The 13,327-nt window shown below is 37.5% G+C and overlaps 1 protein-coding gene across 1 annotated transcript in view; it reads right to left on the reverse strand.

The window, feature by feature from the left end:
* Window positions 1-1,874: 1,874 nt before the first annotated feature.
* SYCP2 (synaptonemal complex protein 2) overlaps window positions 1,875-13,327 on the reverse strand; it is a 60,010-nt gene continuing 48,557 nt past the window's right edge. The window contains exons 35-40 of the mRNA XM_088154132.1: window positions 10,536-10,630; window positions 10,355-10,454; window positions 9,512-9,570; window positions 8,083-8,161; window positions 3,014-3,070; window positions 1,875-2,896 (exon numbers count right to left, since the gene is read on the reverse strand). Of these exons, the coding sequence (XP_088010258.1) occupies window positions 2,825-2,896; window positions 3,014-3,070; window positions 8,083-8,161; window positions 9,512-9,570; window positions 10,355-10,454; window positions 10,536-10,630 (462 nt within the window). The 3' untranslated portion in view covers window positions 1,875-2,824. The remainder of the gene's footprint in view (window positions 2,897-3,013; window positions 3,071-8,082; window positions 8,162-9,511; window positions 9,571-10,354; window positions 10,455-10,535; window positions 10,631-13,327) is intronic.

Genomic DNA, 13,327 nt, shown 5'->3' on the forward strand with positions numbered 1-13,327 from the left:
GCAGAATTTCACTGATAATAACGCCTATTCCATACAGGGCAGTGGGGAGAATAGAGAATCAATGGAAATTTGAGAGGCCTAGCGTGATTCAAGGATCTTCCATTCAAGCCTGAGGAGGCTGCTACCTGACAAAACCAGTCCTAATACAGTAATTATGTTTTGGTAATCCAACGTGGGGAACTTGTTACCCTAAAAATGTTTACTTGTTTATTTAATTATTTTTCAGATTTCTAGGCCACCCAAATCCAACAGCTCGGGGTGGCTTAACATATAAAAAAGTAAAATAAAAAATAAACCCCAGAAGATGGTGTAATCCAAAAAGAATGATAGCCAACCGTCTCCTCCACCCACAGAGATAGAAAACAGACAAAAGGCCTCCCAATCACCCTAATCCAAGGCCTAGAGGAAGAGCCATGTTTTTAATCCTCCTTCAAAGGCTGTTCTGCTGAGGGTCATGCAGATCTTCAGAGGGATGCTGTTCAAAGAGGGCAGATGCCCACCTCCTGGGTCCTGCTAGAGGACATTGCTTAATTGATGGGACCAAGGAGCCTGCCAACTTTGTCACATCTCATAGGGCAGGCGGAACCATAGGAGACAGACAATCCTTCAAACTAGGCCTTATGCTAAGTAGGGCTTAAAGGCAACAAGCAGCACCTTGAAATGCACCTGGAAGGCACCTGGTAACTAGTGCATTGCATGGAGCATGGGTATTACATGGGTATGGGGTAATCTACCAAACTGCTCATCCTGCTAAATTTTGTATAAGCTGTAGTTTTCAAGTGATTTTCAATAGAAACCTCATGTACAGCACATTACAATAGTCCATCCATGAGATGACCAAGGCATAAATGACTGTAAGAAGGAAAGGGTATAACTGGCACACAACATGGACTTGTATGAAGGTTCTCCTGGCCACAGCTTCTACCAGCTGATCAAGTAGGAACTATGAGTCCAGAAGGACCCCACATTATGCACTAGCTTTGAACAGAGTAGTCCATCCCAGTTTAGGACCAGAGATGGAGGATCCCCAGCACCAGGAGGCTCAAACACTCACAGCGACTCAATCTTGCTAGGGTTTTGTTTAACTTGTTCCTCCCTATCCAAACCCTCACAGACTCCAGACATTGGGACATAACAACAGAGTTGCTTGCCCAGCTCAGAGACAAGATATATAACTGAGTATCATCAGCATACTAATGATACCTTACCCTAAATCAATGGATGACCTGACCTGACCTGACCTGCCATCTCATGGAAAAACTGGAAAAAGAGGAAGCACATGTGCACTCATATACTTCAATATTCAGATATCATAGACTGTAATGCAAGTAAGACCGCTCTTGGCATAACATATCCAAATAAATCTTATTGTGGGATTACAGTAGAAACATGAAACATGAAAAGAAAAAGCACAATTTTTAAACATACTTCCTCAGAAATGTATTTCACCACTGTACCTATTCCATGGTAAGTATGTTTCACGAACCAAACAGCAACATGGAAGAAAGGACTGTAGGAAATTATGACCATGAAAATTTGATTTTCTATGAAAATGCAATATGTAGAAAATTTATCACTGCAAAATTACATTAGCATTAGAAGGAAGCATTTAAGCCATCATTCTACTACCTACTCAGAGTTGTGCATTACATGAAATGTATCTCCAAATATAGATTTCTTAATATTACTGCCTCAAAATGAGAGAGGAAAAAAAATTAACCATTTTTCTTTATCAGCCTTTTGTAAAAAAAAATACTTTAATCTTCAAAAATATACTTTTCTATAATTTTAAAAGTACACTTACAATACAGTTGAAGGATACATTTATAATTTTTAGATAAGCAATTTCAATTGAAACTATTATGACAGAGAACTTGAAAAAAACTTCATAAAACCTTTTAAATTTTTAAATAGCTAAACATTTCTAATTACTATCTGGATTTTCTAATACATACAATATGATTGCAATTTTTAGTGGTAAAATTATGAACATTTCCAATGTATCTGAAGAGCCAGTGTGTTGGATTTAGATTTACTCATGCTTAAAGAAAATTCAATAAAATCAATAGGTCAGGTTACTTGTGATTCACCTACACATAACTAATTTACTCATTATATGTTAAGTTTTATTGAGTAACCCCTCAAGGACAGTATCCCAGAGAACACAGAATTGATCAGATTATCTCCTTCCCCCTAGTTATTTCTGAGACTTTAAAAGCCCAACCTCGGAAACTACAAAAGGAGGTGTGGTGTGGCTGGACATTGTGCAGGATAAGAGGAGCATTACATCTAAGGATTTAACTGACGTCTGGCCTCCATTATATCCTAAACTGCAAAAAAACCAACCAAACAAACAAACAAACAAAAAAACCAAAAAAACATTTTGATCACTTTGTAAGTTGAAAGACATTCATCATTTCTGCCCTGGAAGTCTATACTAGTCAGGAAACTGAATTTCTCAGAACACTCAGACTTGGATTTTAGAGTGCCTTTAATAAATTAGATCCAAGTCATCTAAAGTTAGTTATGACTTGAGTTCTATGAATGTCAGTTGTAATTAGTTGGCCATTATATATTAGGGATATCCCCAATTTATTGAAGTTGCTTTTATAATGTCATTTAAAAAAAAATAAAACATTAACAAAATCCTTATCTTAAACTGAATGACAATAACAACTGAAATAGTTTTCATGAAAATTGTTTGCTCTTTATAATTATGCCTAACCAATAATGTCCCAGTGGTAAATTTACTGGTCAGTCACATTATAATGTAGTATAAATATATACAGTCTTTCATTTCCTTGCATTTACATTATAAATTATGTTAGAATTTTCTATCTTCTCCCATAAAGAGTGATTGCAACCCTTTGTGAACATTAAGCAATTCTTCTTCATGCTGTGAAAAAATAAAATAAACATATTTTATTTTAAAAAATAATTTAACAAGAACTTTGTTTAAAGTTATATAATGAATACAGAATTGAGTGTACAAAGAAAAGGTAATTATATTTACCATTTCCTTAAGAAATTTCTCTTGGATCCCCTTAATATCTTCTTTCAACAGATGTACCTAAAATGCACCCAAAACAATTGCTTATTTTGAAGCAATCTTGAATCTATAATTGATAGCAAGTGCAAATCAATGGCTTTAAAATGCTTCCAACACATAATTAGCCATTTCAGAATTCTGTGTTGGTATAACGCAGCCTCTAGGCTGAAACTTATCACTAGTGTGTAACAGACTTTCAAGAGTCTAAGCACATCTCTTAAAAGTTCACAGTAAGCCCTCTTCTTTCAAATATATTTATTTTTTAATTACGGTCACTGACCAGAATTGGAAACAAAAAGACATTAAAAATAAAGTAAAAACAAAACAAGATAAAATATTATAATTGGTGGTGGGTTCGTCTCTGGTTTCTCTTCAGATCATATAAATCTTTCGCCCCTCTTCTTTCATTTGCTTTTCTACTTCCCAAATCCACATTTTCTATGTTTCCGAACCTTCAAACAGAAACCTTTGGCTAAGTGGTAATATGCCTCCAGGTTTGTAAGCAATCCCTGTGTTTCTGAATAATTGTTCTGACTTTGCTTACAAGACTAAACTACTAATTGTCTTGTCTACTGATTGGGAAGAAACTGAGAACAGTAAAATACATATAAATCATACCCATATACATTCCTCAGGACATTTTGCTACAACTCTGTATTCGGAGTGATTCAGAGACTCAGAAAGAATTACTTACTGATAGTCAAAGCTGATTCAAAGAAACTACGGTCACTACACAGAGAAATAGCAGTCACCACACACTGTGTTTGAGAAATCATGCTCACAGATTGTTTGTTGTTTAGTCGTTAAGTCGTGTCCGACTCTCCGTGACCCCATGAACCATACTGCGCCAGGCCTTCCGGTCCTTCACTGCCTCCCTGAGTTTGCTCAGTTTCATGCTCATTGCTTCAGTGACCATCTCATCCTCTGCCGTCCTCTTCTCCTTTTGCCTTCAATCTTTCCCAGCATCAGGGTCTTTTCCAAAGAGTCCTCTCTTCGCATTAGGTGACCAAAGTATCTGAGCTTGAGCTTCATTATCGATCCTTCCAATGAGCAATCAGGGTTGATTTCCTTTAAGATTGACTGGTTTGACCTCCTAGCAGTCCAGGGGACTCTCAAGAGTCTTCTCCAGCACCACAGTTCAAAGGCATCAATTCTTCGGCGCTCGGCCTTCTTTATGGTCCAGCTCTCACAGCCATACATTACTACTGGAAAAACCATAGCTTTGACTATGCGGATCTTTGTCGGCAAGGTGACGTCTCTGCTTTTTAATATGCTATCTAGGCTTGCCATAGCTTTCCTCCCAAGGAGCAAGCGTCTTTTAATTTCATGGCTGCAGTCTCCATCTGCGGTGATCTTGGAGCCCAAATAAATGAAGTCTGTTACTGCTTCCATTTCTACCCCTTCTATTTGCCAGGAATTGATGGGTCCAGATGCCATGATCTTAGTTTTTTTAATGTTGAGTTTCAAACCAGCTTTCGCACTCTCCTCTTTCACCCTCATCAAGAGGCTCTTTAGTTCTTCTTCACTTTCTGCCATTAGGGTGGTATCGTCTGCATATCTGAGGTTGTTGATGATTCTCCCTGCAATCTTAATTCCGGCTTGTGATTCTTTCAGCCTGGCATTTCTCATGATGTACTCTGCATATAGGTTAAATAAGCAGGGTGACAGTATACAGCCTTGTCGTACACCTTTCCCTATTTTGAACCAATCGGTTGTTCCGTGACTGGTTCTAACTGTTGCTTCTTGGCCTGCATACAGATTTCTCAGGAGACAGGTAAGGTGGTCTGGTACTCCCATCTCTTTAAGAATTTGCCACAGTTTGTTGTGATCCACACAATCAAAGGCTTTTGCATAGTCAATGAAGCAGAAGTAGATATTTTTCTGGAACTCTCGTGCTTTCTCCATGATCCAGCGAATGTTGGCGATTTGATCTCTAGTTCCTCTGCCTCTTCGAAACCCAGCTTGTACATCCGGTAGTTCTCGGTTCATGTATTGCTGAAGCCTAGCTTGTAGGATTTTGAGCATAACCTTGCTAGCATGTGAAATGAGTGCAATTGTGCGATAGTTTGAGCATTCTTTGGCATTGCCCTTCTTTGGAATTGGAACATAAACTGACCTTTTCCAATCCCGTGGCCACTGTTGCGTTTTCCAAACTTGCTGGCATATTGAGTGCAGCACTTTAACACCATCGTCTTTTAGTATTTTAAATAACTCAGCTGGAATACTGTCATCTCCACTAGCTTTGTTGTTAGCAATGCTTCCTAAGGCCCACTTGACTTCACTCTCTAGGATGTCTGGCTCAAGGTCAGCGATCACACCAGCGTGGACATCAGGGACATTAAGATCTTTCTTGTATAGTTCTTCTGTGTATTCTTGCCACCTCTTCTTAATCTCTTCTGCTTCTGTTAGGTCCCTGCCTTTTTTGTCCTTTATCATGCCCATCTTTGCACTAAACGTTCCTTTCATATCTCCAATTTTCTTGAAGAGATCTCTAGTCTTCCCCATTCTATTGTTTTCCTCAATTTCTTTGCATTGTTCATTTAAGAAGGCTTTCTTATCTCTCCTTGCTATTCTCTGGAAATCTGCATTCAGTTGCTTATATCTTTCCCTTTCACCCTTGCTTTTCGCATTCCTTCTTTCCACAGCTATTTGTAAAGCCTCATCAGACAGCCATTTTGCTTTCTTGCATTTCTTTTTCTTTGGGATGGTTTTAGTTGCTGCCTCCTGTACAATGTTACGGACCTCCGTCCATAGTTCTTCAGGCACTCTGTCTACCAAATCTAATCCTCTAAATCTATTCATCACCTTCACTGTGTACTCACAAGGAATATGATCTAAGTCATACCTGAGTGGTCTAGTGGTTTTCCCTACATTCTTCAATTTAAGCCTAAATTTTGCAGTAAGAAGCTCATGATCTGAGCCACAGTCAGCTCCTGGTCTTGTTTTTGCTGTCTGTATAGAGCTTCTCCATCTTTGGCTGCAAAGTATGTAATCAATCTGGTTTCGGTATTGACCATCTGGTGATGTCCATGTGTAGAGTCGTCTCTTGTGTTGTTGGAAAAGAGTGTTTGCTATGACTAGCTTGTTCTCTTGACAGAACTCTATTAGCCTTTGCCCTGCTTCATTTTGTACTCCAAGGCCAAACTTGCCTGTTATTCCGATTACTCCTTGACTTCCTACTTTAGCATTCCAATCCCCTATGATGAAAAGGACATCTTTTTTTGGTGCTAGTTCTAGAAGATGTTGTAGGTCTTCATAGAAGCGGTCAACCTCAGCTTCTTCAGCATCAGTGGTTGGGGCATAGACTTGGATGACTGTGATATTGAATGGTTTGCCTTGGATACGCACTGAGATCATTCTGTCGTTTTTGAGGTTGTACCCCATTACTGCCTTTCTGACTCTCTTATTGACTATGATTGCAACTCCATTTCTTCTAAGGGTTTCTTGCCCACAGTAGTAGATATAATGGTCACCCGAATTAAATTCACCCATTCCCGTCCATTTCAGTTCGCTGATTCCCAAGATGTCGATGTTCAGTCTTGTCATCTCATGCTTGACCACATCCAGCTTGCCTTGGTTCATAGATCTTACATTCCAGGTACCTATACAATATTGTTCTTTGCAGCATCGGACCTTCTTTTCGCTTCCAGATACATCCACAGCTGAACGTCCTTTCGGCTTTGGCCCAGCCGCTTCACTCTTTCTGGAGCTACTTGGAATTGCCCTCCGCTCTTCCCCAGTAGCATATTGGACACCTTCCGACCTGAGGGGCTCATCTTCCGGCGTCATATCTTTTAGCCTTTTAACATTGTCCATGGGGTTTTCTTGGCAAGGATACTGGAGTGGGTTGCCATTTCCTTCTCCAGTGGACCACATTTTGTCAGAACTCTCTGTCATGACCTGTCCGTCTTGGGTGGCCCTGCACGGTATAGCTCATGGCTTCACTGAGTTACGCAAGCCCCTTCGCCACGACAAGGCAGTGATCCATGAAGGGGCATGCTCACAGATACCATCAACCATACGCCTACTGAGTCATGTTCCACCTGTGGGACTGCCCTAAACACTGCATATAATTAAGCACAAGCTGAAAGCAGGAGGAGGTGAATGCTACTGCTTCAGCCAGATAATATTCGTTCCAGCAATATGAGGCAGGAAAACAAGAAAGGTTTCATATTTTATTTCCCAGGATAATTCAGGAAACAAACAGGTATTGGTATCAGCTAGGAAGGAAGGAAGGAAGGAAGGAAGGAAGGAAGGAAGGAAGGAAGGAAGGAAGGAAGGAAGGAAGGAAGGAAGGAAGGAAGGAAGGAAGGAAGGAAGGAAGGAAGGAGGGTGATCTAATGACTGACATGTTCAAAAGGAAAGTTTAACACTCATACTAGGTTTGCAACATAAACACTAACAATTATGACTTTCTCACACAATAATTTTCGGGTAGTAGCTATTTTGGTTTGCAGAATCTTTTATTATATTGAAAGTAGGGGTTAGCAACAGTATTTTTAGAAGGGGAGTGCATTTTGAACGAACTGCATTTTTGACCAGCACACAAAACCTTGCTTACTCAAGCCAGTGTCTTCCTTGTTTTCTCTATGAAACTCCAGGTCCTCTCTTTGCTTTGTGCTAGCCTAGTGATAAGGAACTTCCTGCTCTGACCCCAATTAGATCATTATTTCTCACTTTTACCTTAACTAGATATCTGCTAGATATTTAACAATGTAGGTAATCCTCACTAATATGTAACCTTCCCTTGCGAGTGTCTCAAATATGCAGCTATTTCCTGACTTATTTTCGGAGCAGGAAGAGAAAGAGAGAGAAGTTGAAAGGCTATAAAACTTTCCCAAAAAAGACAGCCTATTTTGGGTGGATTTGCCATGGCTGACCTCTCCTGCTGCCTACAGCAGCTGATTGGGAAAGGAACTCTCCTGTGTAAATATACAGAATTGATCAATAAAACTTTGCTAATTTTGTTCATTCTGACATCAGTTGTCCATTCCTTCAGAACTGAATTATGATCACCTTAGCCAGCCACATACCTCAGATAGAAAAATATTTTCCTCTTGATCAGCAGTATGGTAAATGTTCTTCTCAAATGAAGTTCTAAGATTCTGAAGTCTAAGAAGGCATAGATCAAACCAATATTTGAGCATCTGCTTTGACACAGAGAAAAACATTCATAATAAAAAAATACTGGTTTCCATTTCATTATAGTCAAATGTATAGTCACAAGAATGTAGTCCTTCTGGACCAAGCCAGCTATTTTAGCAGCCTGTTGCTACTGACAGCCAACAATATATCTCTGGAAAAATTTTCAACAGGGAATAAAGGCAATAGATGTTTTCTGCTGATTCCTATCTGCTGACTGGTTTTCAGTGGCACATAAATATTTGGTGGTAACATTTAAGCACTATGGATTGTATTTGTCAACAGGCTTATCTTTAACAGTCATCATTCCACCTTATGGCATAAATCCACATAAACAATTTGCTTTGGTTTAATTCTATTGTGAATCAATGTCAATGAGTGAGCTGAAGTTCTAGAATTATGAAAAGGAAGTTTCCTAAGGCAAAAAGATGGACTATAATTTCTTCCAACTCTCTGATTCTATGAAAACCTTCAACGTTTTCTGAAAGATCAAGTATTTTAACTAACTTCTCAATCATTTTTCAGAGAGCTTATTCCATAATCTGTTGCAGAAAAAGCAACTAAGACATTTGTGGCATGTTAAGGATTAAAAACGAGGGGGAAAATGCAGAAAATGATAATTTCCTTGTTATTTCTGAAAGAGAATACCATGATGGATATGTATGTAGCTATAATACTCCGACCAAATGTGTAATCAACAACTGCTCTCAGACTTGCAGTGTCTTTGCTCCACTACATTTCTCCTCACATAACCTAACACATCCTTACCTGAGATTGTCAATGGTTGCCATCTAAAGGGCTGTGCTCCCAGATATGCATGATGACACCTCTCTTACTTCATTTAAATCCATAGTTATAGTTCTGCTTTTTCTGCGAAACCTTTAACCTAATTCATATTTCCAATATCCTACTATAATTAAACCTGGTGGGAATAAATGCATTTTCTTTCCGATGCCTACTTCTCCTCCATTTTCCTCCCCTTCATTTGTTCTCATTACATAGTGTTGTTTAATGCTTAGGGTATAGTGCTTAACGTATAGAGTTGGCATTATGGAACTCATGGGGTAACATTATTTCTAGCAGTCCAATCTTATCTCACAGGATTATTGTGAGAATGAAATGAACAGTGCACACAGTTGTGCAACTCTGAGGTTGTTAGAGGTAAAGAAGACAAGTATTATCATCATCATCATCATCAACATCATCACATAGTAAACCTCCTAAGGAATGTAAATTAATGATTCTTTAACTATAATAACAATAATTACATTGATAATGGAATATCTCTGTTGTATTACAATAATAAGGAAATATACTAACCTCTGTTGCTCATTCTTGTTGTAAGAGCTAAATGTTTCAGAATGCTTCTTTGAAAAGTTCTAAAAATAGCCAGTGTGTAATACAAATTTAAATTTCATTAGTCTTTAATCATAAATCAAAATAATGCTTTACTGCAAGCTGTACTATAATACTACTTAATTGTCTTTTACCAGCTGTGTTGATTTCATGCTTTATTTTAATCACTTACTTACAAGAACCTCTGTTTATGGTCATGATAACTTCCTATGATAACATAATGAAGTCAGCATGGATTGCCATTTTTATTGAGGAACCCAGACTTGTAATCTGAGACTGATATCATCTAAAAATGTAGAGTGAACTAAGAGATACAGTGAATCATGATCATATTCAATCAGAGCATGTCATTCATTTAAAAAAAAAAAAAACTGACTCTGGTCTTGACTTTTTCAATCCAGATATACATTAAAGGCACTGAAGTTTTTCAGATGTACCAAATCTCAAACCAGTGACCAGTGATTATAAATGAGGAGTTGACCCTCCTTTTTACAAAAATAGTGTTGGTAGTTACAAGTTAGTACTGCTGGTGGAAAGTATTTTGTTTCTTTCCTTTTTAGAAGATGCTCAGCTTGAAGCTGTGACTGGGGAAACAGAAAGCTCTGGAGGCATATGTTATTGCTGGAATGTCTTGCACAATTTGTTTCATGCTATGTGACAACAAAGCTAACCTTAGAAGGCAACTAGTTTTGTTCTCCTTTTTTGTATCAGTTCAAAGAATATACTTCCTCCTAATATTTTTAAATGTCATAATTTAAAATATAATATTCAAGTAATATAATGTTTTTGTAAATGAAAATAACATACTGAAAAATCTTTTTCCATATTTCTCAAAATTTGTGAATCTCTTTCAAAACTTTCAAGCTCTTTGATGAGGCAGGAATGAAGATTTTGAATCTGTCTGGTCCTGGAAAAATATAAGCAAAAGGGAAAGTATACAATATGTATAATAATAACATGAGACTCTAAGCATTCATTCTATACAAACCTGTGCTGATGTAATTCTCTACCCATTGTGTTCATATGCTGGTGAGCTGTTTTCAGGGACTGTTTTGAAAAACTGTCAATTCTCTTTGATCGACTCTAAAAATACAAATGTTACATGATTATTCCTTTTGAATAGGAATAAGAGGCTGGTTATTAAAAAAACAGAGATGTACAAATGTTTTGACCTCAAATCATTTCAATCTTGAGACAACAATTTGTAATATTCCAAGGCTGAAACAAAAGACAAATAATTTTGACATTTCTGCTTCAAGATTGGAAGAAAACACACAACCCCCCCCCCCCAAAGTTGGCCATTTCAAGTAGTGGGTTTCAAGCATTCTGATTGGTCTGCTGTTTTCTGAATAGGGTGACACAAGAGTAGTGTTGAAGAGAAAAGGAGAAAAGAGCAATTAAATCCAGACATAAACTTATTTTCAGATGCATACCTAAATAGTAAGATACTGCTGTTTTTTTTACACCTTTGCTATAGAGAAGTCAGAGACTGTGTGAGTAGGCTATAAGGTATTTTATTTTGCAGACTGATAATGCAAAAATATGTGAACGTGCATGCTTTACATACAAGCATTGCTAATGCTATTGAGATTGTAGATGCCAACACTAGTATAATGTTAGTTTTTGTTCACCTTTTGGGGGGGTGGGGTGCATACTGACTATGCCTTCATATGTTGTTGATGTTGAACTTCAGAGTTTCTTTAAAAATGCAAAGTATCTGTGTTGGTTAGGGCTGATTTGTTGAGCTTTAGTGTGTGCACGCACATGCGTGCACACATTTATTTATTTATTTTTCAAATTTAGTCACTGCCCATATCACAGGAAGAAGTGACTCTGTACATCTCCTGGACCTTACTATAATGTAAATGTTATTGATCCAGTTAAGTAGCCACTATCTCTGTCTCTTTTTTTTTATTTTGCAACTGGTAGGCACTACTGTGTCCAAAGAAAAACATCCACAATGAACAACCTAATTGCTTTTCCTGGGTACGTGGCACGCAGGCAAGCAACAAATCCAATCCAAGACAAATTGTTGTTTGAGGTTATATGTATGTATGTATGTATGTATGTATGTATATATATAAATATATGAAACTTTTATTAAAGAATATTAGTTAAACAATACAAATTTTGAAAGAGAAAAGTAAAGAAAGTAAAGTAATAAGTGAAAAGGGTGCAAAGAAAGAAGAGGAGAGGGAGAGGGAGAGGGAGAGGGAGAGGGAGAGGGAGAGGGAGAGGGAGAGGGAGAAGAGAAGAGAAGAGAAGAGAAGAGAAGAGAAGCGAAGCGAAGCGAAGCGAAGCGAAGCGAAGCTAAGCTAAGCTAAGCTAAGCTAAGCTAAGCTAAGCTAAGCTAAGTTAAGTTAAGTTAAGTTAAGTTAAGTTAAGTTAAGTTAAGTTTCTGGTCTTCTTAATAACAGTTACAGGTATATTTATATTTTACCCCCTCTCTCTCTAAGGTTACAACATAATTTCCTTCTTTCCATAATTTACCTTTTCTAATCATCAAACCCATAAATCACGTTCATTTTTTCCTTTTTTCAGCAAAAAGTCTATAAGGGGTTTCCAGTCACTAATAAATGTAGCTATTGTCCTTTCTCTAATCACGCAAGTCAATTTTGCCATCTCTGCTAATTCTTTCATCTTCACCAGCCATTCCTCCATTGTAGGTATTTCAGTTTTTCCATTTTTGTGCATATAATAACCTTGCAGCAGTTATCATATATAAAAACAATCTTCCATGGCTCTTTTCTAATTGACTGTCCATTAGTTCAAATAAGAAGAGTTCTGGTTTCAACTGAATGTTAATTTTTAAAATTCTTTTATCACTGTATATATTTGAACCCAAAATGTTCTGGCTTTTTTGCAAGTCCACCAGATATGATAAAATGACCCATTGTTTGAGTTGCTAAATAGATTGGGTAGCAGTGTCTATAAAAAAATTGTCCAAGAGGGTGATTTTTGTAAAAAATTCAAAATTGGAAACCTCATAGGAATAGAAGTGTTATTAATATCTGCCAGTTTGTCTTCAGATCAGCAGTATTAATCTTCAGGCTGGGAGAGGTGATACAGGTAGTCCTCACTTAGTGACTGCCTCATACAGCAACTATTCGTACAGTGATGAAAAAGTAATTTTGCAACCAATGCTTATATTTACGACTTTCACAGGTCTGTAAAGCAAAGGAAAGCTGAAGTAAAATCATAAGCACAGTCGCTGTTTCACTTAGTGACCACTTCGCTTAACAACCAAGTTGTCAGTCCCAATTGTGGTTGCTAAATGAGAGCTACCTTAATTGAAAGGAATGTCCGTTCTTTTGCCTATAAATGTGACAGTTCAGTGCCTGAAGGTTTATTTAAAGAACAAAATGAAGAACCCCATGGGTTATTTTCTGATTCTAGAGTGTGATCTAAATTAACTGATTTTTCAGTATGTGAGAGCAGAGTGGTATTCCTGTTATTTCCTATGGATATTTTAAAGTTTTAAAGTTTTAAAAATGTTTTTAAAATAAATCCTTTGGCCAATTTTTCTGCAGATTATGGTTTGGTCTTGTAGCCAATAATTAAGGAGTAAAGGGCTTTCTCTTAGTTCTCATAGTTTTGATGGCCAGAACATTTGAAATATTTTGAGTTTTGTTCTATTGGAATGCATTTCAAATTTTGTTCTGACAGAACATAGCCACTTTGAAACATCTGAAGAGAACCAAGACACACACATTCTTGAACATTCACTCTGTGAGCAGAAGTATTAAATTCAAGTTTCCGTAATGTTCTGAATAGACATGG

The sequence above is a fragment of the Python bivittatus genome, unplaced genomic scaffold, assembly GCF_059951505.1.
Source record: "Python bivittatus isolate LINGU-HERP-01145 unplaced genomic scaffold, Pbiv_v1 ctg000700_np1212, whole genome shotgun sequence".
Lineage (NCBI taxonomy): Eukaryota > Metazoa > Chordata > Lepidosauria > Squamata > Pythonidae > Python > Python bivittatus.